This window comes from Anopheles funestus, chromosome 2RL (genome assembly GCF_943734845.2).
Source record: "Anopheles funestus chromosome 2RL, idAnoFuneDA-416_04, whole genome shotgun sequence".
In the NCBI taxonomy this organism is placed as follows: Eukaryota; Metazoa; Arthropoda; class Insecta; order Diptera; family Culicidae; genus Anopheles; species Anopheles funestus.
Window position 1 is genome coordinate 102119976 of NC_064598.1, and position 24253 is coordinate 102144228.

The 24253-nt window shown below is 40.1% G+C and overlaps 2 protein-coding genes across 8 annotated transcripts in view; one reads left to right on the forward strand and one right to left on the reverse strand.

Annotated features, from left to right (window-relative positions):
* Positions 1 to 24253, forward strand: part of LOC125762128 (chromosome transmission fidelity protein 18 homolog) — a 92052-nt gene that overhangs the window by 39990 nt on the left and 27809 nt on the right. The gene's annotated exons all lie outside the window — the stretch shown is intronic.
* LOC125762133 (diencephalon/mesencephalon homeobox protein 1-like) overlaps positions 1 to 24253 on the reverse strand; it is a 56465-nt gene that overhangs the window by 21967 nt on the left and 10245 nt on the right. For both annotated transcript variants that reach the window (XM_049423937.1, XM_049423936.1), the window contains exons 2-7: positions 19410 to 19533; positions 10432 to 10523; positions 10244 to 10345; positions 866 to 985; positions 523 to 725; positions 201 to 407 (exon numbers count right to left, since the gene is read on the reverse strand). In XM_049423937.1, the coding sequence (XP_049279894.1) occupies positions 201 to 407; positions 523 to 725; positions 866 to 985; positions 10244 to 10345; positions 10432 to 10523; positions 19410 to 19506 (821 nt within the window). In that variant the 5' untranslated portion in view covers positions 19507 to 19533. The remainder of the gene's footprint in view (positions 1 to 200; positions 408 to 522; positions 726 to 865; positions 986 to 10243; positions 10346 to 10431; positions 10524 to 19409; positions 19534 to 24253) is intronic.

A 24253-nucleotide genomic window follows, 5' to 3' on the forward strand; every position in this document is an offset into this window, starting at 1 on the left:
GCGTTTTGAAATGCTTTTGTGCGTGTGGTGGAATATTTTCTCATGATTTGGTTTGCTTATATCCTGCAGTGTTGTTTAGTCAACATTAAGCAGGTTCTATTCGTGAACAATTTAAAAGTCGTTTTGCGTGAGAGAATAGGGCTATAGGGCTTATAGGGCTCCGTTACGAAGAAAGTGTTAAAAAAAACCATGAAACTTACGTTTCGGCAAAGCTTCCGAAGATGTGACTGCTGAAGCTGGGTGTTGTGGTTACAGTGGAAAGTCCACCAATCGAGTTGGCGGTCTGATTAGGCGAATCATTCGGTGAGGTGCGGGAAGTTGTCGTGAGAGATATTGGACCACCAACCTCGATCGGTGAGTCAGCCGAGGCAGAAGGTGCTGGGCTTGGCACGGAATATTGAGCAAACCTGTAACGAAATACGTTGTTTTTTTTGTTAAATCATACAATACGTGCTTTGTACATATTGTACATTTTATAAGATTTATGAAGAAAAATACAATAACAGTCAGCCGTTTACTCACTTCAACCCTGGTGACGGCGTTCCGGCACTGTTGGAAGCGGATTGAGACAATGAGTGGGCCGAGTTGAGCTGTGTCGATGATCCGGGTCGCTCCGATTCGGAATCAACCCGGGGACTCATCGGGGGTACACTGGAGCTGCGCATATCATCATCGTCCGCATCGCCAGTAATATCGGGACTGGAGTCTCGGCTGTCCGTATCGAGCTGAAGAAATGAAACCGAAACATACACTTTTATGCTTTATGCATACCCAAGACTTATGTACACCAGTTTGGAAACTTTATCGAAATTTCCATCGACACCGGAAGTTGTAAAGACAAATCCACTGGCAATGGGCGTCTTACCTTATCACCCATCAGCTGTGAGTCGGTCCCATCGGTCCCACCGCTACCACCCCGTTTGCGCTGTTCCTCCTTCAACCGTTCCGCTTTGCGCCATTTGGCCCGCCGGTTCTGGAACCAGACCTGCAATCAAGAGCCGAGAACACACGCCGGAATTGGAATTAGATTTGTTGCCAAATTGGATGCTCCGTGTGTCTTTTTCCCACTCTTGGCTTGGGGATAGCTGGAAAGAGTTGCAGCGCTCGCTGTGTCTTGTGAGCATATATCTTGTTAGTAAAAAGTTTGGCAGCTTGGATGAAGGCTCCTTTGGTGCTTCCCTTCGCTTATCAACTTTATCTGGTAGTCGAAATAAAATCCAATGTGTACATTCCTCCCGCTTGATTCGTTTGCTCTCTTTACCAAATCAGAAGCTTAAATAACGAACCAAATTGAATTCCTCAACTTCCTGCCCGGCCTGCCGGCTTTTTGTCGAGGAACCAAATTCACTTTCGTTCTAAATGAAGTCTACGAAGGACTCCGGTCCGATAGGTCCGTGCCGCGCAGGTTTGCATGAGCCAACCAACGAAACCACCGTCGATCGAGCGAAGCCAACTCGAGCCAAAACGTGCAATAAGTGAACGAAATTGGCTGATTGAATTCGAAATGTTATACACACATTCAATGGCCGGTGCTCGTCGGTTTGCTCCCTTATTGGGGAATGTGGCACGCCGGGAAGGAAGGTAGCCAAAATTACGTTTCGCTTCTAGTGGGTCTTTCCGGTACCCGGAGGAAAAGAAAGAAGTCCTTCTCGGGAGGATTCCTTAAAAATCCATCCCCTCAAACACTTCGTTGTCGGTGTTGGTGTGGCGCTTCTCCATTTTGTTTCATCGCACATGCGCCTTAAGGCATCTGTCTTAGAATGGTGGTGAGCGTGTATTATATTCTTTGTGCATTTTTTTTACTTCTTTTGGTATTTGGAATTTTGAACCACTGCAAAAGAAATGCCAAAACTTCATCCTTATAGTGGGGATGAATTTTTTATTTTTTCACTCGTTCCACTGATGCACCTTTGTGTTGTTAGTTTCTTTCGTTCGCACGATGCAATCACATTCGTCTTGCGCGACGGTACAATCGGTTGTTTCTTTCTATGGAGCCCAAGATAATGGAGTGCAATAAAATGAAATTTTCCTTCATCCGAGAACCATGATGGCGCACAGAATGGTTCTTTATCGTGTGTGTCAAGATCCACTTTGGATGTCATTTATCAAGGAGTGTTAGGTGAATTTCAGTTCACCTCGAATGAAAGAAAGCATTATTTGTTTCAATTTTGGCACTATTTTTGCTGAGTATTGGAAATACGGAATATATATTTTTTAATACATGCTACTGTAGTTATATTTTTCTGTCAATTTTATTCTAAGTTTTTCATATATTATGTTTCTTTTCTACCAAACAACTCGATTATTTAAACAAATGCAAGTCAACTAATTTTCATTTGTTATTCGACAATATTAGTAAACTTTAACCAAAATCAGTAGAAAATAATATACATAAAAGTAAATAACTATAACAACACACTATAAAAGCATGTGTGGTATGTTCAACAAGTTATTGTAAAGCATAAATTTCACAACTTCTAACCATTGCTGAAAAATGTATCACTTAATTGATTAAACCAGTTTTGTCTTTCTTGTAGATGAGAAAAATAAAACTGCAGTCCCAACAAAACGTGAAAATATTCAAACATACTACTACGATATGGTGTACAATTTGGAATGAAATGATTCAAATGAATCACATTGCCACAAATCCCCTCGAGGTCCTAATTTGTACAATGATAATAATTTCTCATTCCTTTCCAAAAGGGATAGGATTAATGTAGTTATGAATTTTCACTTATACTGTACCTTTTATTAGACAACAGACAACCGGTTGGGTCGGTTTCCTGTGGATAACTTTTCATCCAACCAGCAACACACCATCATCATTGCTATAAAGTTGGCAGGGAAGTAAGCCTCGTTCTACGGTTCAGTGGAAATGCCAAGTGAGCCAAATTTCGCCACATTCAAACACACACGCCCACGGAACGGGTAGCTTCCATCTCGTTTCGAAGAAGATTATTATTCCCCAGAAACGTGAAACGATTTCATTACGAAACCTACTTTACGGTTCTTCCATTCTTCTTGCTTGCTTTCCGAGCCCGTGGCCGTGAGATCAACTCAATCTGTTGGCGAAACTCTGGCGAAATTATAATTAAGAATTCAATTTCTCGATGCCTTGCTCCACCAGGCCTGTTAATTGTGTTTCAAATCGACAAAATTATTGTTGCACCATTAATTGTAGTAACATTTCCGGGCATTTCTCAGGGTGGAAATTTCAATTTCCATCTTCAGCATAAAGGAGCCAAAGAACCAGTCATGGGTTGGGGCGATATGGATTTGCATAACGAAAAATTCGATCAACCATCGTACCGGGCTCAGCCAGATATTACATTTCTTTCAACTTAATTTCGCTTTATTTTTGCCCATGAAAAATGAATCTTCCTCATCCGGGATTAGCGTCAAGGCTTGGAGAGCTGAAGAGGTTCCGAGGCGAATGTGCGGTCGGATATCGCTACTCAATAATCAAACAAGGGATTTTCGGGTGTGCGGATTCGTTTAGCCTTTAGCACGAATCATCAATAACAATTTGGAAGTGGATTTTCTGGCCCTTTTTTCCAGCGGAATTCGGGTAGGGAGTGTTTGTTTTTGGGTTTGTTCCTAGTTTTTCTCTCTTCCCATTATCTCTATCTATTTCCATTGGTGGAATTTCGTTGAAGTGGATTTTTGGATTTTCATACCGCTTTGATGGGCGCACCAAGGAAAGCTAAGAAAAAAAACCGAAACGCAATCCCATCGACAAACGATAATAAATAGTGTCTAATTCAATCACCCATCAACGAGTCCCTTAACGAGCCGGTAATCCGCAGCGATGCGAAGCGGGTAGTTTCCATGCTGGTTAAAAGGCATAGCTAGTAGAAAGAATAAAAGGAAAACCCTGCTAGATAAAAAAAACCATCCAGCAAAGGATCAAAGGGCGTAATAATGCACTTGATCCAACTAATTCTTCAGACTGGATTGCACATTTTGGTGCGCTGTATTCACCCTATCCTCACTCCGATACGAACGCAAGGCTTCTGTTTTGCTGTGGGTGGTGTTTTCATATTTTTTGTTGGGTTGATCCTTTAATGGTGCAGCATGAATCTTAAATAAAACTAAGCTTTGAAATGTTAACTGTAATACAAAGCAAATGTTACTACAAAATAAACGAAAGTGTTCGATCCACCTAACAGGGAAACGTAGTTTGATTTAGATTCCAAATAATGATGGTTCGTTTGTTAAACGAAATGAAACTATAACAAGGATTAATAGTAATTATGTTTTTCTTTAACAATTAATTGTTTAATAATGCTATGCTTGAATTACGTGTTTTCCTCTTTTATTAAAGAACTTTCATTTTAAAAAGGACACATATTTTCATTTCATAAATAAACCACATAAGGCACAACTTTTCTTCCCCTCGTTGGTATACTCGTCAGCTTAAGGAAACATATTTTTGCCCGAAACCACAACACCAACCAAAAACCCATCAATGCAAATCGAAACGGTTGACTAGCAGAAAATAAAAATCCTGAGCCCGTGAGTCAATGTTCAAAACACCAGTATAAGAGGGGAGCGTTTTTTTTAACCGCACAAGAAACTGGGTAAATATTAGAACATAAAAAATAATTCAGTACTTAGACTACTGGCGGAAGTCTAAAATCATGGTGAAAAGGTCCTGCTTCTCTTTCGTGAAGCAGGGTTACGGAAGGATCGATCTGTAATAGGTGTATAAACAGATTATGTGGATTTCAACCCCTTTTGGTAAAGAAGCAACCGATGGCGTGACCCACCCGAAACCCTTCCAAGTTGTAATGTTCTCAACCTGTTCAGTTCACCAGCTAAACACCAGCGAGAGACGATTCGACATCGAAACCCATCAATGCTTAAGGCAAACCCGAGGGATGCAGGATCATGACATCACACATGTGCACTTTTTCCACGTGAACCCTTTTTACTCCCATGCGTGTGCGTGTGTCGGCAACCCGTCGGCGATCTGCCAGTGACCGCGAATGTCCTCGCACCGAGGGATGCGCCATTATGTGGAGAGAAAACAAGACCCGTTGATAACAGCCCCTCGAATGTCGTCGTCGAGAATCATCAAAACGATAATCCTATTGTATAGGCTGGAAGGATGGTGTTACGCACACTCGGCTGTGTGGAGTATTGTGTTTGCTCTCTGCACCACTCGTACCGGTGTTTATAAGCGAATGTCCTCAACCACCCTACCGTGGCAGATTTGCAGTACTTCGAGCCAATTTGTCGATGGTGTCGACAGTTTCGGGCATTACCGGGCTTAATCGAAAATAATAACTATTATTACTTACAATCAGCAATCAAGAGCTGGTGTTCGTTTGCCCACGACCAAACAACCCCTCCCGGCCGTTTGTTGGTTCATGTTTGCTCACGCTCGTCCCCTACAGAAACAGACGAATTCCACACCAAGAAGGCTAATGAAAATAATAATCGAGTAATACATAATAATTATCCCTTCAAGCTGAGGCTACAGCATCTCGTATTGTGGACTTGATTCTTCTCCAGTGTTTCAGAATAACGCACCTTACATTTAGAACACACCGTAAGATGTTACAGATGATAATTCAATTGTTCCGGATGAGCTAATTTCGGTCGGAGATATTCGTGAAGGAAGCACAATTTACCAATTTTTTATCACAGTTTGTTGCTAACGAGATCATAATTCGGTACTCGCGATGAAGTTGTATAAATTGTTGCAATGTATGATTGCAAGAGTTTCAATGCAGAAAGATTTTGAATTCAAGTTGCTGGAACTACATGAAAATAAAACAAACTTATTTTCTTTTCAGATAGAAGTGCTGTCAATTTCGTAGCTTCATTGTTCAAAAGGTTTCTCGTTAGATAGTGTACGCTGTCACTTTAAGCCACATTATCCAATAAAACATGTAGCTGTCAAATAAAACCTTCATTTATCTTTCCTTTTTTTCCAATTCCCAACACAAAATGTCATTTATATCAAATTTGTGAACAATTTTTCTGTGCTGTTTTTTTTAAGAAAGTCGATACGAAATTCATTTCATCCGGCACATTTTCCCACCGACAAACCAAACACGGGTTTTTTTGAAATTGGATCCTTCCTACCGAGACATTGATACTTATGATAACCCGTCATAAATTGCGTAACAGTTTTCACGTCAAGTAGAGTTTCTGTGTGCGTGTGTTTAGTTTCTTTTTTGTTCCTTCTTTACCAACACCAACCACCTTTACAATCGGTTCAAAACGTAATCGAATTAGGATTGCGACAATGTTCGGACACGTGTGGACTGCACACGATACGATGACTTCGATGCTGGTAGTAAGCTGGTGCCACAGATTCTCTGAGTTTTTTTTGTTGGTTCCAAGCATCGAAACTAATTCTCGGTGCTCAATTTGTAACTTGACACCGGCGTAAGTGGAAGTCTCTTGGGAGCTCCGGAAGCATTTGTTCGCAGTTAGTGTTGAGGAAGAAATAAGAAGGGGTGTTACTTTTTGTATTTGGAGTATTTTTTTCAACTGTAATATTAGTATTTGAATTATTTTCGAAGTAAAAATCTCGCATTGTACATATATTATAAACAAGTGTAACTAACATACAATTCATCGATTATAATTGTATGATAAACCAATAAATTTTTAATTGGAAGTACTCGAACAAGAAAATATCAAGCATTTTCTAAATAGAGTGATGAAGAAATCGTTCTTCCTGTCCACCATTCAACTGTTTTCATCAATTATTTCCATCATTAGCAACAAAGTTGCAAAGTTGTTGAACCGTGAAAGTGGAACTCCTTCACCGTTACGCTACATAGCTGATTAATTTAAGATTAGTAACCGAATAACATCGTACACACACGCATCTCAAAGTATGTCCCTGTCTCGGGTTGCCTGCAACCGGTCCAGAAACAATGGAAACTCTGATTGATGTTTACCTTAAGCTTTAATTACTTCAACGCTTTTCTGCACGCGCGTTCGCACACTGTCACTAAGCCTTAGAGGTCTATTATGGAGCTTCATCGCAGGTCCTATGCTGCCGACATCATTGTTCCTTCAATTGTTGCTTAATTATATTTGCACAAAGTTTACTTCTCATCAGAGGCTGCCTATGGCACTAGAAGCGTCGCCTCAAATCCTCGTCAGGCACTGTCGCAAATCAGAAAATGAAGTGAACTTCCCGACGCACACCGACCGGAGTAAAACAATCCCTGAAGCGATAGGAGTTGGGTCGGTGCGGAAGCTTGTGCTTGAGAACTGCTTCTTGTCAGGAGTGATATTTTAAGTGCTTTATGCTAGAGAACAACCCGGTACCAAGATAAAGCCTTTGCCACTTGTTTCACGAACTACAAAGGATAGGAAAGGGACAAATAGTACGAAAAAAACACACACAAAGGGTATGGAATAAAAAAACATCATGTCCATCAAGTAAGAACAAAGGGTAAAATGTCCAAATGCGCCCAAGAACGTAAGGGAAACATAAAAAATGGATACCTGTGCCACGTTTGGAAGAAAATTAAATAAACAGCAAAAGGGAAAACTCACTCATGGCAGTGTAAATGAATTGTAAATGAAAATTCTCTCGCCCATAAGGAAACGGTACCTGAAGTGGTCGGCTATAGCATGCCGTATAAGAAGCAAAGAATTTGCATGTAATTTTTCTTGTCCTTCAACAGCGACAAAGGTGTTAAGTTTTAGGTGACCTGACAGATGGGATCGTGTCATGTATGTAGGAGCACGGGAGCAAAAAAAAGGACACACTCACTTCGTTTGACCCTTTGGAATGATTAAAAATTCAAAAACATTGCTGCGTTCTGTCAGCATCCGATGTGTCGACACTCGCATGAATGCTTTGATTGAGTTGTAAAGGGATTGCATAAATTTGTTGCATTATGGAAATATGAAAAAGAAGATATATTTTCATGTTTTGTGCTGAAGATAAAATTAAAATTAAAAATATGAAAATTTGGAGTCAGACCATTCGTCTCAGAACAAAAATTAAAATGAAATTTTCCATGTTTGAAATTCTACAACGATATTTAATAGAACAAATAAGACAAGAACAAATATAAATGTATAATATAACAAATATAACACTGCTAGTGACAACATTCCCTGCGTTATCGGTGAAACCTTCTACCCCTAATTGCAGCTCGTTAATGCGGGAAAAGTGAAGTCTACCTAAAACACCGACCACAATCCGGTTCCACAATTCTGGAGAGCGCCATAATCGGGTTGACCTCGTCACATATGTGCGGGATGCTAAACTTTAATCTTACCACCCGACCAACCGACATGGGTGGAAAAACAAGGACCAAAAAAGAGGGTAGGAGAAGCGGCGAGAGAAAGGGTAGAGTAAAAAGAAACCCGATTCAACCATTCCTGCTAGCGGGAACCTAATTTGGTTTAGGTTTCGCATGGTACCGTACCGTTGGGATGAAAGTAGTGCCGCAATCCTGTCCAGTGTTGTCCGTTGGGTAGATGTGGCGTAAGTACAAAATGGAGAAGAACCGCAGCTTCCGTAGAGATGTTGGAACAACAGAACGACCACCGTGAACCAAACTAACCTAACCTTTGCAGCATCGACATCACATTATCGGATTAAGGGATTTACGAGGCAATATTAAATTTTACCAGAATCGTCCAGCGCCCAGCAACCTCACAGGGAGAGGTACCTGTCAGAGCGCACCAGGTCGTACCATTCGTATACTACAGATTGTTTCTAGTGCTACGAGCAAGTCCAACACAGAGGAAACACGTTTCCCATAGCAGCGTTCCATACTTCTTGTAAATTTCAACAAGCTTCCCATCCTAAAACAGTCAAGTACAGACCTGTCATCAAAATCCACACCATAAGAATATGGCATGCAAAAAAAGTAGAACCACAAAACCACAAAAAATACCCCCAGCATGTTCTGGCAGCACATATTCGCAGATCTATGCTTCGCCGTGTACGTATGCAACTTTCATAACCATTCCGACATACCGGCGGTCCTCTATCCCCTTGGTGTACTGTGAGGTGGCACCGCTTTGGGGTTTAACGTATGTTTTACCAACCCACTAGCATGCTTTTGGCCTGCAAAGATCTTTTCTTTCGACTTTTCCCTGCTAGCATGCGCCAGGTGGGATGAATGTCGACTAGCTACCGGAAATACTGATGCAAACCACACCATTCGGTGCTGACTGGATCCATACGATTAAGGCTCTTGTTTCCTTTCCGTCTGGGGACGCATTCCTTCCGAGCGACCTGTCAACGGCTATGAACATGACGGTGAGACACACAAAGTGAATTACCGAGACGAAGATCTCCGTTCCGGTTTGCCAGTGTGAATGGTGCTAACGTATGCACACTGCCCGCATTGCACAACATCGTTCGTTCCTCGTCTATATCACCAATGTTTGGTCGCGACCAGCATCCGGAAAGTGAAAAAACCGAATGATGATAGTTTTGTGAAGGAAAGGTTGAGACAACCTCTACTTAACCAAACAAGCTGCCACAAATTTGGGGTAATTTCATTCCTTTTAGTATTTTTTGGTTGTTGCAATAAATTCCACGGGGAAGAATAGGTTAAGAAAAACCTAAAAGGAAGTTTGAGGAGTATACTTCTTCCTTGCGTGCGTGTGTATATGCTGACGCAGAAACAGTGGTGTTTGCGTGTTTGCTGCAGTGAAGTAAAGGGCAGCCAGTGTAGCTAACAAGGTTTGCCAATTGCATTTAGATCGAGGGCTTTTTTACCTTCCATTTTAGGAAGGGTCAGTTAGAAAGTGAGTGGGCTATTTCTCGGATCTACCTACGTTAATAAAAAAAAATAGATTACTGACTTCGTTAACTGTATGTGTGTTTGTGGTTTTATTTTTAAGCTTTGCTAGCAACTAGGCTCCAAGGATCTGGGGTAGGCTTTTACTTAGATTAAACATAAACAAAATATTCTCATTCCATTAGGGTTTGATGAGATGAAAAGTGTGGAAAAGCATTACCACTTCAGACGAATTTGAGTTGGATTACTCCAAATGCAAATTGTCAGATGCATTTTTTTTTGCGTTTGTTTCTCACAATAGTGGTAAGATTTGGAGTCAGTTATGTTTTTAATATTTTTATTTCCCATGTCGTTAAATCATTAACAGGGTTTATTCATAGGGAACAACTATGATCGGACACAGTCGGATAGCAACATTATTATACATAATACTAAACTATATATAACTAAACGGTACATGTTTAAAATTTCAATGGGTTTTATTTAAAAGTTCAGCTTACCTGTACTCTTGCTTCGGTAAGATTGATCTTCATTGCAAGATCCTCTCTCGTGAACACATCTGGGTAGTGAGTTTGAGCAAACGCTGTTTCCAACTCTTCTAGCTATTGCATGGGAAGAGAATATAACAATATTAAGACAATTATATTTATATTTCATGAAGAGGAATCGTTCTTTTTGTAGAACATACCTGCTGGAGTGTAAATGTGGTACGATTGCGCCGCTGCTTCCGTCGGACGAAACTTTCATCATGGATGGCCGGATGGTACGAATAGCTGGTATCTGTGGAGAAAATTTTATCAAAACAACTTTACATTAGATTTCGATTTACAATCAAATGCCAGCATTTTGAAGAACATTTCGATTTTGAGACATCATTAGTCGAACTAACTGTTTAGTATTGGACCAATTTGCCCGAGCAATGTAGTCATTTAGATTTTCCCTTTTTCCCACAGTATTTTCACGATCACAATTGGATGGGGTTTAATCCTGCGAAGCATCACCGTAAAGCAAGTTATATGAATTATAATTAATTTCATTATTTATTCATGCAAATAGGAAATTAATTTTTCACAATTTTTATCTTTCCATTACGATATTCCTTCCCTGAATGAAGGCTTTCGGTCGCCGAAAGCCGCGAGCCCAAGCGGTTGCCATCGTATTATGAAGCACTCGAAACCACAACCCCAGTCGCACCGTTCGTGGATCACTCAAACAGCGGATGTTTCACCGGTGGTTCTGTGATTTTTTGTTCAACCTTCCAGTCCCAGTTTCATGTTAAATCGTCCGGTGCCGGACGCGAATTCAATCCGTGCCGAGATTGTGCGTCCGGTTCTTGTTTGCTCTTTTTCATTTCTTTTTTCGCGGCGTGGTAGATTGAATGAGTTTGTGTGCTGTAGTTGTGGTGGTTTTTGTTTTGCTTTTGTATTGTCAGAAAAGATTGATTCCGCTGTCCAGTGTACTGTTGGAGTATCCTGCGCGCATTAATGACGAGTTTTCCCGTGATGAAAAATTAACATCAAATTACTGAAATCGTTTCACCAGCATCACGTTTCCCATGTGGAACGTTTAAATCGGGTACGTTTCAGTGGCTCATTCCTGGACGTTCGAATTGATCCAGATCTGTATTTTTCGATTAAGAGAACCCCATTGGTAAGGGACAGCAATGGAAACAAGCTTCCACTGCATCGTCCGATACCGTACTTGAAGCGAAATACTTGAAGCGACAGATATGAAAACAAAAATCAACAACACGAACAAGATAATTCGACTAGCTGGTTCGAGGGCACGTGGCCGAAATTAACGGTCATCAGCGATGAAGCGTGCACAATTTATTTCCAGAGCCATTCGCACCCAATTTGGGACACGGAATCGATGGCAAATGGAGAAATTGAATTTTTACCGTTAATAAGATGGACTGATGGAATTAAAACATTCGGTTGGATTAACGTCTATGAAACGGCTTGATGGACATGAGTAAAAAGCTCTGCCGGACATACTCAATGTTTTATGTATGTAAATGCCTTCAAGGGTATCAAATCATACTATGCCAATATTTGTTATTGGCCTTACTGTATATTTTCGATCAAAATAAACGATAAAATATTGCCTATAGCTACTTCTAAAAATGAATGTTATGTTTTTGTTTTTAATTTTAAGACAAAACCAATTTTACTTATGCCGAACATTTATTTTCCAGAAGATAAATTACCACCAACTGAAACTATATACATTTTGTTCGACATACCAAAAATTCCTTCCTAATTTGTACCTGATGGTGTCAAATGTATTGGCGCCCCAACATTGCAATGTTTGAATTGATTTCTTGGAAATCGAAACAATGCACAGTTGTTCCGCGAAATCCAACCCCAAGCTGCGTGTAGACCACCATGTACGGATGCAACACTCCGGCACAAAGCAGAAGGCAGCTAATAAGCATAATAGCAACGGTGCTTATGATGGCGATGATGATGATTACCGATGTTTGATGAAGCGAGTGCTCTGTCAATAGCCAATAATTGCATTTTTACCATCCGTTAGCCTCAATCGGCATAAATCGGAGAAACATCAGGCAAAGAAATGTGAAGGCATTCCAGTTACAGTACAGTAAATACCACACAAACGAGAAAACAGGGAGTGGAGTTCCTGATTTTAACGTTAAAACAAATACGAAACTCACGCCGGTCGAAGGCATCTGACAAAACACGACATATGTGCGAATTTTGCGGCGCACGAGGTTCGAAACAATTGAATTACACTAACAATCTATCGAACCACAAAATTCGTTTCGATTCTACAGAGGGATTTTTCTGCGACGAGCGAGACGAAAATTCACGTACGTGCAAAGGGAGCCAAACCATATGGGGGTTTTACTTTTATGAGTTCGATGGAAACGATTTACTTTCTTTCGCAAGGCTTTTCATCGGCTCGCGTGCCGAAGGAAGTATAACGATTTATGCATTCGAGTCGCGTACTGTTGGCGCATGATTTGATCGCTAATTATACATCGATCGCATCATTTGGGTGGAATGCTGTGATGCTGAAAGCTTGATTGTATTATGTAAGTTTTGCCTAATTTGTTTCAAGGATTAATAATTAATGATATTGTTATGCATATTGGTGTGTTAGTAGGGAACTATCTTTTAAAACAACAACACAAACTCTAATTATATAAAAAATGACGTTTAGTTTTATTGTTTAATTTATATACTGTTTATCGGTTCGGTTTTTTTGGTTTTAGCTATTTTGATGGGTAATTCAAACACATTTGTGTTTTAGCTAAGCAACATTCAAAAATACAGCTGGTCGTGGATTATTTTGTCGACCCTTTTGTATATATTAATCATCGTTTAATAGCATGTATAGGTTTACGTGCAAAAGATTAGCCACTCCGAAAACCTTCGTAAATTCGTATTACTTTTCAATCAGTAATACCTTATGTGCAAAAAATAACGCCTAAATTAGCGACAATAGTTTGTAACAATTATCAACGAGCAAACGAAGAAAGTACCATGATAATGAAATACCAAACATTACGCACCCTTCTCCGTTGGATGTCTTTTCACCATTAACATCATCATCAGCAAACTATCGTGAGGGCAATTAGAGTGACACTTATGTATTCAACCCCAAACAGAAGCGTTTACGTTCTGCATGTTACGCACACTGTAGGGTAGCCTTATAATTCCCTTTCTTTTATCTTGCCTTGAAATCACCAACAATCAAGCGCAGAAGGGTGCATATCACGAAGTAAAAAAAATGCAAACTCCTAAGCAAAACCGAGAGCTAACAGATTGTCCTGTGGGGAAAAGGAACTACTTCACAGTACAGTGACGAGACAGCGGGATAAAAGATAGTTTAGCAGTACTCAACAAAACTCACACAGAACCACTAGCGACGGTGGTGAAGCTGCAGAAAAAATGCGTTTCTTCATTAGCTGCATGCTTGAACGCCCTTTAGTACGATATAGCCCGTGTCGAACGCGTGTTTGTATCCAGCTGATGTTTGTTAATCTTGTGGAAAATAAATACAATTGTTCAGTGCTGGTTAAAAGGGATTTTCGATGTGAACAATCGTTGTGGTTGATCGTTTGATGCTTAAGGATAAGTGTGGCTTGTACTCACTTGTTGTTTGTAACCGTATGTTAAAAACAATGGAGAATTAAATACACATTAAGCGACGAAAAGTTATCCCTACGAAATGCTTAAATAATTTTTCGAAATGGTTTATTTTAATAATGTTTTACATTTTGCATGGTTGATTATGTTTTTTCGTTTAAGCATGCAAAACATTACTCATTGAAATTATCAAAACAAACACTTTAAAACATAGCATACATGAACAGAATAATTGAAATGAAATATTTTTCAGTATTTTTTTATTAAATTTCTAATGCGCTAACCATACACTCTGCTGTTGCAATCAGTCGCGTCAAAAATAAACTTTTAATCCAGTTGAAACATACCGCCTGGATAAATCGTATACACAGACCAGGTGAAATCAGCACCACTGGGTAAGCTCATTTCCGTGGTTGCCTGGCCGGAAATAATTTTAAAACAGTAATTTAGCCTCAGTCATGGTTCAGTTTTAATTTCCTAACCGATCAAATCCTCTCCACAATATAAGGGATGGGGTTGCTTTGACCTGAAGCTTATTTTACATTTTCGTTGGGTTTTTTTTATCTTTTTTACGTTAAATTATTGGTTGATGTTTCTGTGTGTGTGCTTTTTTAAGTTCATATACATTGCACTTTTGCTCATGAATAATGCAACGGGTACCCTTTTGTCTAGGCAGTCATTTTGCCACAAATGAAAAACCATTAAAATGTATAAATTTTCATTTTCACCAACAATGCACAGGACAAAAAAACAACACTGCCCCCACTGAAACGATAATATACAATCTGGTAAAATATAAAAAAGGAACACAAAAAATGCCTCGTTAATTGATTGCACATCCATTCCTGATCGCTGACAGGTGAATGGATACGGAAGTGCAAAAACCACTTTATAACAAAATAGCGCAATCAAAAATAAATGTAACGAGTTTTTATCGGCACCAATCCACAACTGATCGAAATTGACCGATAATCCGCAAACCACAAATAATTCCCCAGCACGTAAAGCGGAATGGGGCCGAGGAACAACAAAAAGGCACTGCATAGCTTATCGTTAACCGCCCGCAATATGGAGTTTGGTTTGAAATTACTTCATCAATTGATTAATTTTAGTTATTTTAAATTAATCCATCCCAGTGCCGACGTGGTCACCGTTACCTAGCTGCCTCGGCCTCATTGTCACTAAAAAAAAGGGATTTGGGTAGAAGATCATAAAAAAGAGCATCAACTTTTCAAAAATTCATATCGATACAAACTTTTCGGACGCTCCGGTTTTACCTCCAGTTAAGTTGAGTCTATCCCTGTTTTACAGGTTTCACAACAGAAAACCTTCTTCTACTGCTTTATTTTCACCTCCAGGCGGACAGGGAACGGCGTCACACAAACCGGCCGGCTGGTGAATTACGAATGGTTCATAATTGAATTACAACGACATGATTTTTGATCCCATTTTCCCATTTTCGGTCGGTCGTTCGCGAATTGAAGACCCGGTCGCGGTTTGGTTTTAGGGCAATTTGAAGAGCGGACAAACGGAAAGAAGATTCGCATCGCGACATAACGCACCCTCCTGAAAGCGGTGTTACTGTGCTACTTCAAACGAAGGATCATGTGGAATTTCAACGCTGACAAAGCGAGACAGATTTCGGTTTGTTGGGCTCTTTCACTCACTGCAGTGACAAATTTTCTTTACCCCAAGGGAAAGCGACCGGCAGGGATGATTAGGGCGAACGTAGACTGATCTAATTTTAAAATATGCAAATGACGTAATTGATATTGAAAACAATCGTCAGTTGGTCGGTTTTGAGGTGGTTGAATGATATGGAAATATTAGTGGAAAAACAGATACAGTTAGAATTTTAATAGATGCAAATCATAAGGTATCTGCAGTTTTTTAGATACTTACTTACTTTCTAAGCTTAAAAAACATTCCTAAACTTCCTTCTGATTTTTTTTAATTTCAATCTGTATAGAAACATTATCTAAATATATTTAGAATGCATCATGCATCATCTAAAAGGTACCTAAAACACAAAAAACCCGTCCAGCATGGTTCATCCTTCACATTTAGCCAGAAAATATTCTCATCTTGTTTTGTTGTCCCCTTTTCGAAACCCATGGCCCTCCCCAATTGTGAAGTCTTAAAACGTTCTGCAAGCAACATCTCATCGTTTCCCTAACCATATTAGCCTTACCAGTCTGATACAATTTGCATCAGCCCATGATGATCGATTGTTATCTCGAATGGTACGAAACACACGGCTTTTCACTTCGTCCTGCTTTCAAGCCTCCCATTTTAGCAGAGGAAAAGCATCAGGGTGGCACTTGTTATTTGATTTTAAAAAGATTTATCTTGCCTGTTCGATGGCGAAGCATCGATCGAAACTCGATAAGCAACGATAATCTTCAAGCTAGTGACATCAACCCGGGTGCAGTGATTATGGTAAAAGCGATAGTACCGTGATTTGCATATGCTACCGAACGTTGCTCTTTTTTGCTGTCTAGTCACACATAATGGATTGCATATTTGAACCAGATGGTGCAAGATATAATTTTATTTTATGTCTTTGTAAAACATCGCTTGCGATTCACTAACATAAAAATGATATTGATACAAGGTTAGGTAAATAAAATGGTTAGATACAGCAAAAAGTAATAAGTTCGTAGTGGTCAAAATCCACATCTTATTACGTTGGATGCAAATGTTGCCAGCAAATCATAATCAAAACATGAGAACATAATGCATCAACACTTGTTCAACGACTGCATTGTGTCACTATTCAAACCCTAATGATGAGATTGCAGTCCTTTGCTAGTTTGCACCGAAATTCACACAAAGTAATTAACTTCTCTCGCTAATTTGTACTCGGCGAATATGGTCCAGGATTCCCATTTGCCGGACTTAATTTCGACCTGCAACAGCAACCACAGTTGTACGCTGTTCACTGTTAAATAGAACCCTTGCGAAGCAACAACAACTCGCTCACTAACACATGTTCTCGTGTTCGCATGTTTCCAGAAAGTCTCAAAAGTGCAGCCTATTTTTACGCCAAATTATGCTTCTATATTTGATTAGAGGGTAAATTAATTAAAACTCATCATCAGCGAGCTTCCTTCAGAGGGGATTCATGTTGGCTCACATTTCACTTTTGACATGCGCTAGTGGGCTTGTGTGCCCACGGTGCTCGTCGGCTATCCTGCGTCGAGCTGTGATGCTGATGGTGCAGAGTTTGAGTGCAGAATGCGAATAATTCAATTTGTACCGACCGACTCTTATCAAAATCGTACGTACGGATCGCACGAGCCATACGAGAATGACCTCGCAGGCCAGTACACCAGTCACGGAAACGCACAAACATTCGTTGTCCTCTCCACATTATACGTTATTTCAATTTACTCATTTGGATCATCAGTCGCATCATCATGAGCTCAGCAACGGAACGGTGCATCAATTCCACAGCTTCTATCAACGGGCCATGGTGTTCCCGACTGCCGGAAGTTACCCCACAAAGATTACGAACGGGCGCAAAGTTTTCGGTAATTCGAGAAGTTTTGTGACCACCACCATGGCACACTTATGCTGTACAGACACTCCCGAGAAGTGTCGGTTTTCGAAAGAATTATCGTCATTTAGCAGAGCCATTAGAAGTATCGGTCATATCGGCCGGGAAGCAGAAAGAAAACTTGAACCGGATTAGGACAGGCAAATCTTGTAGTAGCAACTTTCTCACCGCATGCCAGCACCGTTACCGACCGGGTAAGGCACCTTGGAGGTTGGATTAACAATCACTAATAGAATCATTGATACGTTCTAGGGCAAATCTCAAGTTCGGTGCGGCTTCAGTAGCTCGAGATCCTTCCAATAGAAGGTTAGACGGTGGATAATTCTTCAAAGTTTCGTCCGTTTTGTGTAGGCCAGACGGTGTCCCTTGGCGCTGCTGAGTGCTGACTTGTGCATATGATCGGCTCCGATGTCAGTCGTCATCGAATTATTCGTTATTAGATGTTTCTTTCCATTGCTCCTCCACATGTTCACCGTCGGCTTTTCCTTCGACAACCCAACAGCACTCACCGGACGACAGAAGTCATTCCCGTTCAATTAATGGCAGAAATAGCGAAATCGAATTATTCCGCTGCCGATGGATTCACGCTCGTTCTCGCAGTACAGGAAATCGATCAGTTCGGGAAATCTTTCAACACAACGGCCATACCTAGGTACTCGCATTGCGTTTGAGATGCAACCACTCATCGAGAGAATGTCTCGCATGGCTACCGGGGCACGGGATAAGAGTTGACAGTAATGGAATCAAAATGCTATCGGAATGCCATCGTGGACGCACTATTAAGTGAAATTGCTGGTCGAACGTGTGTGCAGTATGCCTGGTAAGCATGGCACCTTTACAGCTCGGAAAATTTGGATGCGTAATAAGGTAATGGAAACTAGCTTAGAATTCGTTTTGGTACATCCAATTCAAATTACATTTCAATAAACATGCGTTAAAAAAGGCGTGTGGTTTGGTTTGATAGAGTTTCTATAAATTGCAGAGAGCACAAACAAACTTTTCTTAAAAAAACGCGAAAGCTTTATTCCCGGAATAAATCTCGCATTAAATTACGTACTATTATAAAGACAAGCGTAATATGATAATAATTTAAAATTATCAATATTAAAACATCCCACCTGGGAAAACGAATTTGTTGGTGAACTTGGGAAGAAAAACCTACGACCCGATTTTTATCACAACTGCAAAATGCTTTAATATTCTGAAACGGCTTTTGCCCTTTTTCATTCCAACAAGATCTACTGCGAACCAATTCCCACTGGAATCGACCTGTAACCCAATACTTTTCGCCCTTGCGTTTTTACTAAGCATAGTTGTGTTCTTGTAAGTAAGGATTTTTATTTTATTTCCAAAATAAATCCACTGTTACGGTTCGAAAGGATCAAGCACCTTTACATAGCGGTACGGTCAAAGTAAACCGAGTGAAAAGAAACAAGAAAAGAGCAGGGTTGGAAAGTTGATTGTAATTGATTTTTGTTTTATTTTAAACCAGCATTAACAGGCTAACTGGCAGAAAAGGGCAAGCTTCAAGTCTCGGGTGGAAAGTGAAAATTTACAACAAATCTTATTGGCCATAAAGAATGGAAAACCTATTATCTCTGAGGTTGCGGTCATGGTTCAGAAAAAGAGCGAGATTTACGTCAATCGAAACCGATCATTGCAAACAACAAGGTTAATGCTAACACAAATATAATATTTTCTTTTTTCTCTACAATCACAAGCAGTTTTCTTTATTCATCTTGATATCAGAAATTAATGTTGTTTAAATATGGTAACCAATATGCACTAGGCTAAACTAATGGGTTCAAATGTTACTCGCAAAGTTTGTACTACCCTTTCGGAAGATATCCCATGATTCGATATTATTTATTTAATGTTCTTTAGTGTAGAAATCCAATTATGTTTTAACGTTTTGTGTATTAAACCAATCATTTGTTAGTTTTTTTTTATTAACTTTATTTTGTAAATTTTTCATTCGATATTTTCACTTACACGGATGTGTTGGCGCGAAAGGATACTCTAGGGTCGGTAACCGAGGTGGATGTGGTCCAGCTGGATGAAGTGACGGTGGGCAGTGGTAACAAAACATTCCTCTTCCCGCCGTTGCGGAGCCGAGCTGTAATGAAGTAGAAAAGTAATAAAATCAATCTACAAAATCCACAATACACCGATGTTGCTTACAATAGAAAAAAAAATGCGAAAAGAATTGACAGTCAAACAACGGCTAAAGCCGGGAAGTCGGTTGCAAAATTTTGCATCTCTGGTGAAAATTTAATTCTGATTTATGGTTTCAATTCGTTGATTAAAAATTAAAACCCACAAAAACCTTCTCGCCGATGCTGCAGTGGATTCGGTTAGCCACGAGGATGGCGTAATCTCTGGTTCGTGCGCCCCACCAGCACCAACAATCGAATAAATTACACAGAATGAATGTTTCATTGTGCACCATCCATCATGAAGAGTGTGCGACAGTGGGACCACCATCGAAGGACTACCAAGCCCTGGCCGGTTTCATACACTTCCTTTCGCCTGGTAGCGTCACTCAAAACCTCACCATGCAAAGGCAAAGCAATTGTGGGTAATTACTTTTGACAATTAATTAAAAATTATCATAACTCAGAATTCAAAATGGAGCTGCCGACTATTACGGCCACTAGCGCACTTTGTCTGAAAATGCCGGTACAGAAAAACGAGATAAACCCCCGCCCAATGGAAAGCAGAAGTACCCGACAGGAGATCGCACCTGATGTCCTGGAGGAGTTTTCCGGCGAGTTTTCCTACACTTTCGTAGCGCGGTGGGGATGTGTATAATGAAAACTTTTATTCCAATTATTGTCATTATATTATTTCACCTGCTCACACACACTCGGTGTGCCATTGTTGGGCCGGGAGAAGAATCCGGATCAACAATGTGCCAAACGCTTGCCCGGAAGAGTGGCTATCGCGTTTGGAGCAACAGCTTGGGATATCCGGTCGTACAGCAGATGTTCACATTCATATTTGAGGCTTCCTATTTATACGGGCTTGCGAGAAGGATTTGTGATTATAAATTTATCGTCCGCTGGCCACTGCGCGAGCACCGGTGATGGTCGTGTGTGTTGGGCTGTTCCGGTACATACTCGGAGTTCCAGAATTCATCGGGGACCGAAAACTTGGTGGCAAAATTAGACACCATTTAATTCGCACCAAAAAGCTCAACAGCTTTCGGACGACTATGGGTTGGCGAATGTGGCTAGATGACGCTGTTCTTTGGTGAAATTGAGGCGTAATTGATGGTGATGACGATCGTGATGGTTAGTAGTGACTTGAGGGTGTCACATATCCGGGATCAAGTTCGTATGAACGGACGTTGTGAACTAGACAGTAGTTAAAACGTAGCACAATGAAGAGCATACTGCATCATTGAGATTTTAATATGTAGTTTTTCATTTTTATTGCTTTGCTATAAAACTCATATGTATAATAATTTTATTAGAACAGCTTTTGTTTAAAAATGTAGTGGCATTACAGCACAGTTTTACCGTTTTGTATGGTTTTGTTTACAATAGTGTTTTATGTTTTTGTATGGTTTTGTTTACAATAGCTTTTTTGTTAATCAATGCTACTTTATAAAATGCTTCGGCAATACCAACGAACTCTAGCACAGAATAGACACTTTTCATTGATCCCATTCTTCCTTGTATCCTCGAAATATCATCCGAATCCCGAAGGGTGATAAAACTTTCCATTCAGCTATTTATAACTGGAAAATTCATTACCTGTAAAAGGCTTCATTCCCCAGCTATGGGAAGCAATCGTACGATAGAAATACCTTCCATTAGTACCATCTGAGTCCAACCAATACACTGACGCAGTGCGAACCCCAATGGTGTTTTATTCGAATGCATAAAGATGATATCGCTTGAAAGCTGGAGTTGCTCTCTTGTGCAGTACGAGCATGCGTTCGATTCTATTCAAGCCCTGGAACATTTCGCCTCGTCCTTTCAAACCCATCCTTGTCTTCTAGAATTAGACATTTATAGCGTTGTGTGGCGTTTCCTGTGCTAGTCCACTTGCTGGCGTCATTTTATTGGATGAGAGTTGTATTTTATGTATAATTGTTATTAATATTGTTTCATTAGTTGAATAATTTATAGCCTTTCTCTACCAATGGGAGGCCTGTCAGAAGTATGACCATTTCTCGGAGGATGAATGAGGTTGTGCGCGAGCAAGGGTTAGCTTGTCCTTTGCATGTGCGACGACAATGCCGTTTGTGTGGTAATGGAAGATTTATTAGACATGCTTCCCATAGACACAGGTTGTGGTGAAATTTGCGTTTGCACCAGCTGTTATGAGCGCACAATAATTAGCAATTGTAACCATCATCTGATCTAGTAAATGTAATCAACCCAGTTGCCATTTGTCTCATGATCCTTTGTTTCATCACATTTGCGGGAAGTATTAAGTAATGAAGTGTTATTGTGGCAAATAAGACAGGACATGCTTGGTGGTATTTTTATAATTTCCCAATCAAATGTTAGGCTAGATTTAATGATTTATAAAAATGAAGTAGCATGATTTTCTTTTTAATTATGTTTCATAAATAATTTTCCCTAATATGTTTTTGCACCGCCTGTTGAAATATTTTAACTCACAGTTTTACGAATTATAATGTATCTGATGTTTATAGTAATTAAATTTTTTTTTATTAGTTTATAAGATTTTTTGAAAAACCTTGAAAATGGATATTTTACTCCCCTCTTTCATTTTATGTAATTATTTAATTATTTAATTTAATAAATGTACTTTTTGCGTAGATTATATTAGCAGTCACATTTTTCAGAATCATTTGATGTGCATTTTAATTTCACATCAGCTTCGTTTCGTTGCATCCATGAATTGCATTCCCATTTTCATTCCTCTACAATGGGTTCCTGTAATGCCCGACTGGTGTCGAATGATAGTGATAGACCTAAATTGTCTCAACTAGCCTTACCGACCGGCTTCCATTTGCCTTGCACCCCTTGGACTATATGGCCACCGGCATTACACTAGCCTAGCATTAGTAACAGTGCCGATTGGCTCAAATGCATTTATTGATGTAAATTTTATTTTTCCTTTATTTGCCGACCGCTAACCCCGAAAGCCGGTTTGCCTATTTTTGTTTTTTTTTGCCAACTTGTACGATGTATTTGCGGCAAACCGTCTCGTGGCAAACCGTGTCGGCTGCATCCGATTTGTTGCTGGTGTAAACGTGCAGGATAGATAAAAAAGAGGGGTAAATTACAAGCAGCGGTCTACGATCAAAGCGCGAGTGGCGCGTGATGCTATAGAACGAAAATTAAATCGTTTTGCTCGTGTCGTTCTTCAAGCTTACAAAAACAAAACTTTTTTTAAAATTTCACGCGAAAGCAAAGCGAAGCTGCAGTGCATTTTTGCATAAAGTGTATCTTCCCCCCAGCGTAACATACCCGATCTTGCGACAAGATACGGTTCCATTTCCGCACCAACACGCTTAAACATCCGGAACAGGTACATAGAAAACCAACCCCTACCGGACGCTCGGATGATGCAATTCGGTGCATTCTCTAGCCGGCATGCAGTTGACTGCATTGTGCTTTATCCTCGTTTCCTTCCAGCAAGAAGAAGCGGCTACTCTAACGAGTGTGGATCCGTTTTTCGCGATGTAATTATTTAATCTATTTATGACAATTTTGCGCGATCCTCCACGATCGTCGTGTCGCCAGCGTTGTCTATTGCCTAGATCCGGTCGTTCTGCCGTTCTAGGGCTGCTACACCGTTCCGCACTATTTCCGTGGATTCACGCACCCGTTTCCATTTACGGGGCAGCGTGTAATTGAGTGGTAAATTGAATAGGATGATACGATAATTGCATGTAGATTAGTGACACAAAATGCCACGATATATGGTTCCTCTTGTGTTTGTGTTGCAAGTCGGGCCGGTTCATTCGGTCCCTTTTGACTTTCGGACTCAAGGGCAATCATTGATATTCTGCCCTCAAGCTCGTCTCAAGATCAGAAATGTACTTTTTCTAAGCGATGTTGCCCACATAGAGCAAGTAGTTGAACGATTTATTGGGATGGCTTGTTGTCGAGTCCTGTTAGTTATCGGACGTTCCGCGAGCGTATTTTTATCTTCGTGGTTGAATGATGTATAGTGTCACGGGATAAAACTGTCCACAACTGGGATGGATGTTGAACACGTTCGAAAGTACCGTCGTTAAACACCCACCTTTTTCCTGTGAGATCTAGCAAGTTCGTAAAATTGGCAATTGTAACGACATATACAGTATTGTAGTTGCAAACGCGCATTTTAAACAGTGACCGAGACTCTAATACCTATTGGTTATTAAAAAAAATATTTTATTTAAAAACATGCTTTTTGATGTTGTTTATAACTTAAACGCGTTCGGAATTCCTTTTTCATTATTATTATTATCATTATCATTATTTAACGTTGAATTTCTTGTAAATTGTACTTCTGCTCCTAGTAGTACTTGGCGCCCTATTAATTGTTCCTCAAGTCCTGAAGACGTTGCCACTTACCAAATTAACATCAATCACTGACGATCGATTTGCATTGCTCGGCGATAGTTTCGATTTACTTACTTCGCACGATACAAGGAGCAGTCTAGCAGAAGCCAAGAGTACAGATCACTGCAACGCAGAACCGGGCCTGGTCAACTCAATTCAATGCCTCTGATACCATTCAATTCAATTAAGCTCAATTTAGATCGAATTGTTTGACCATAAAGCACGATGGCACGATTTTGTCAATAATTTTATACATAAATTAATTGTAATAAAAACTCATTTCCACGCTTCGGCGCGCTGCCT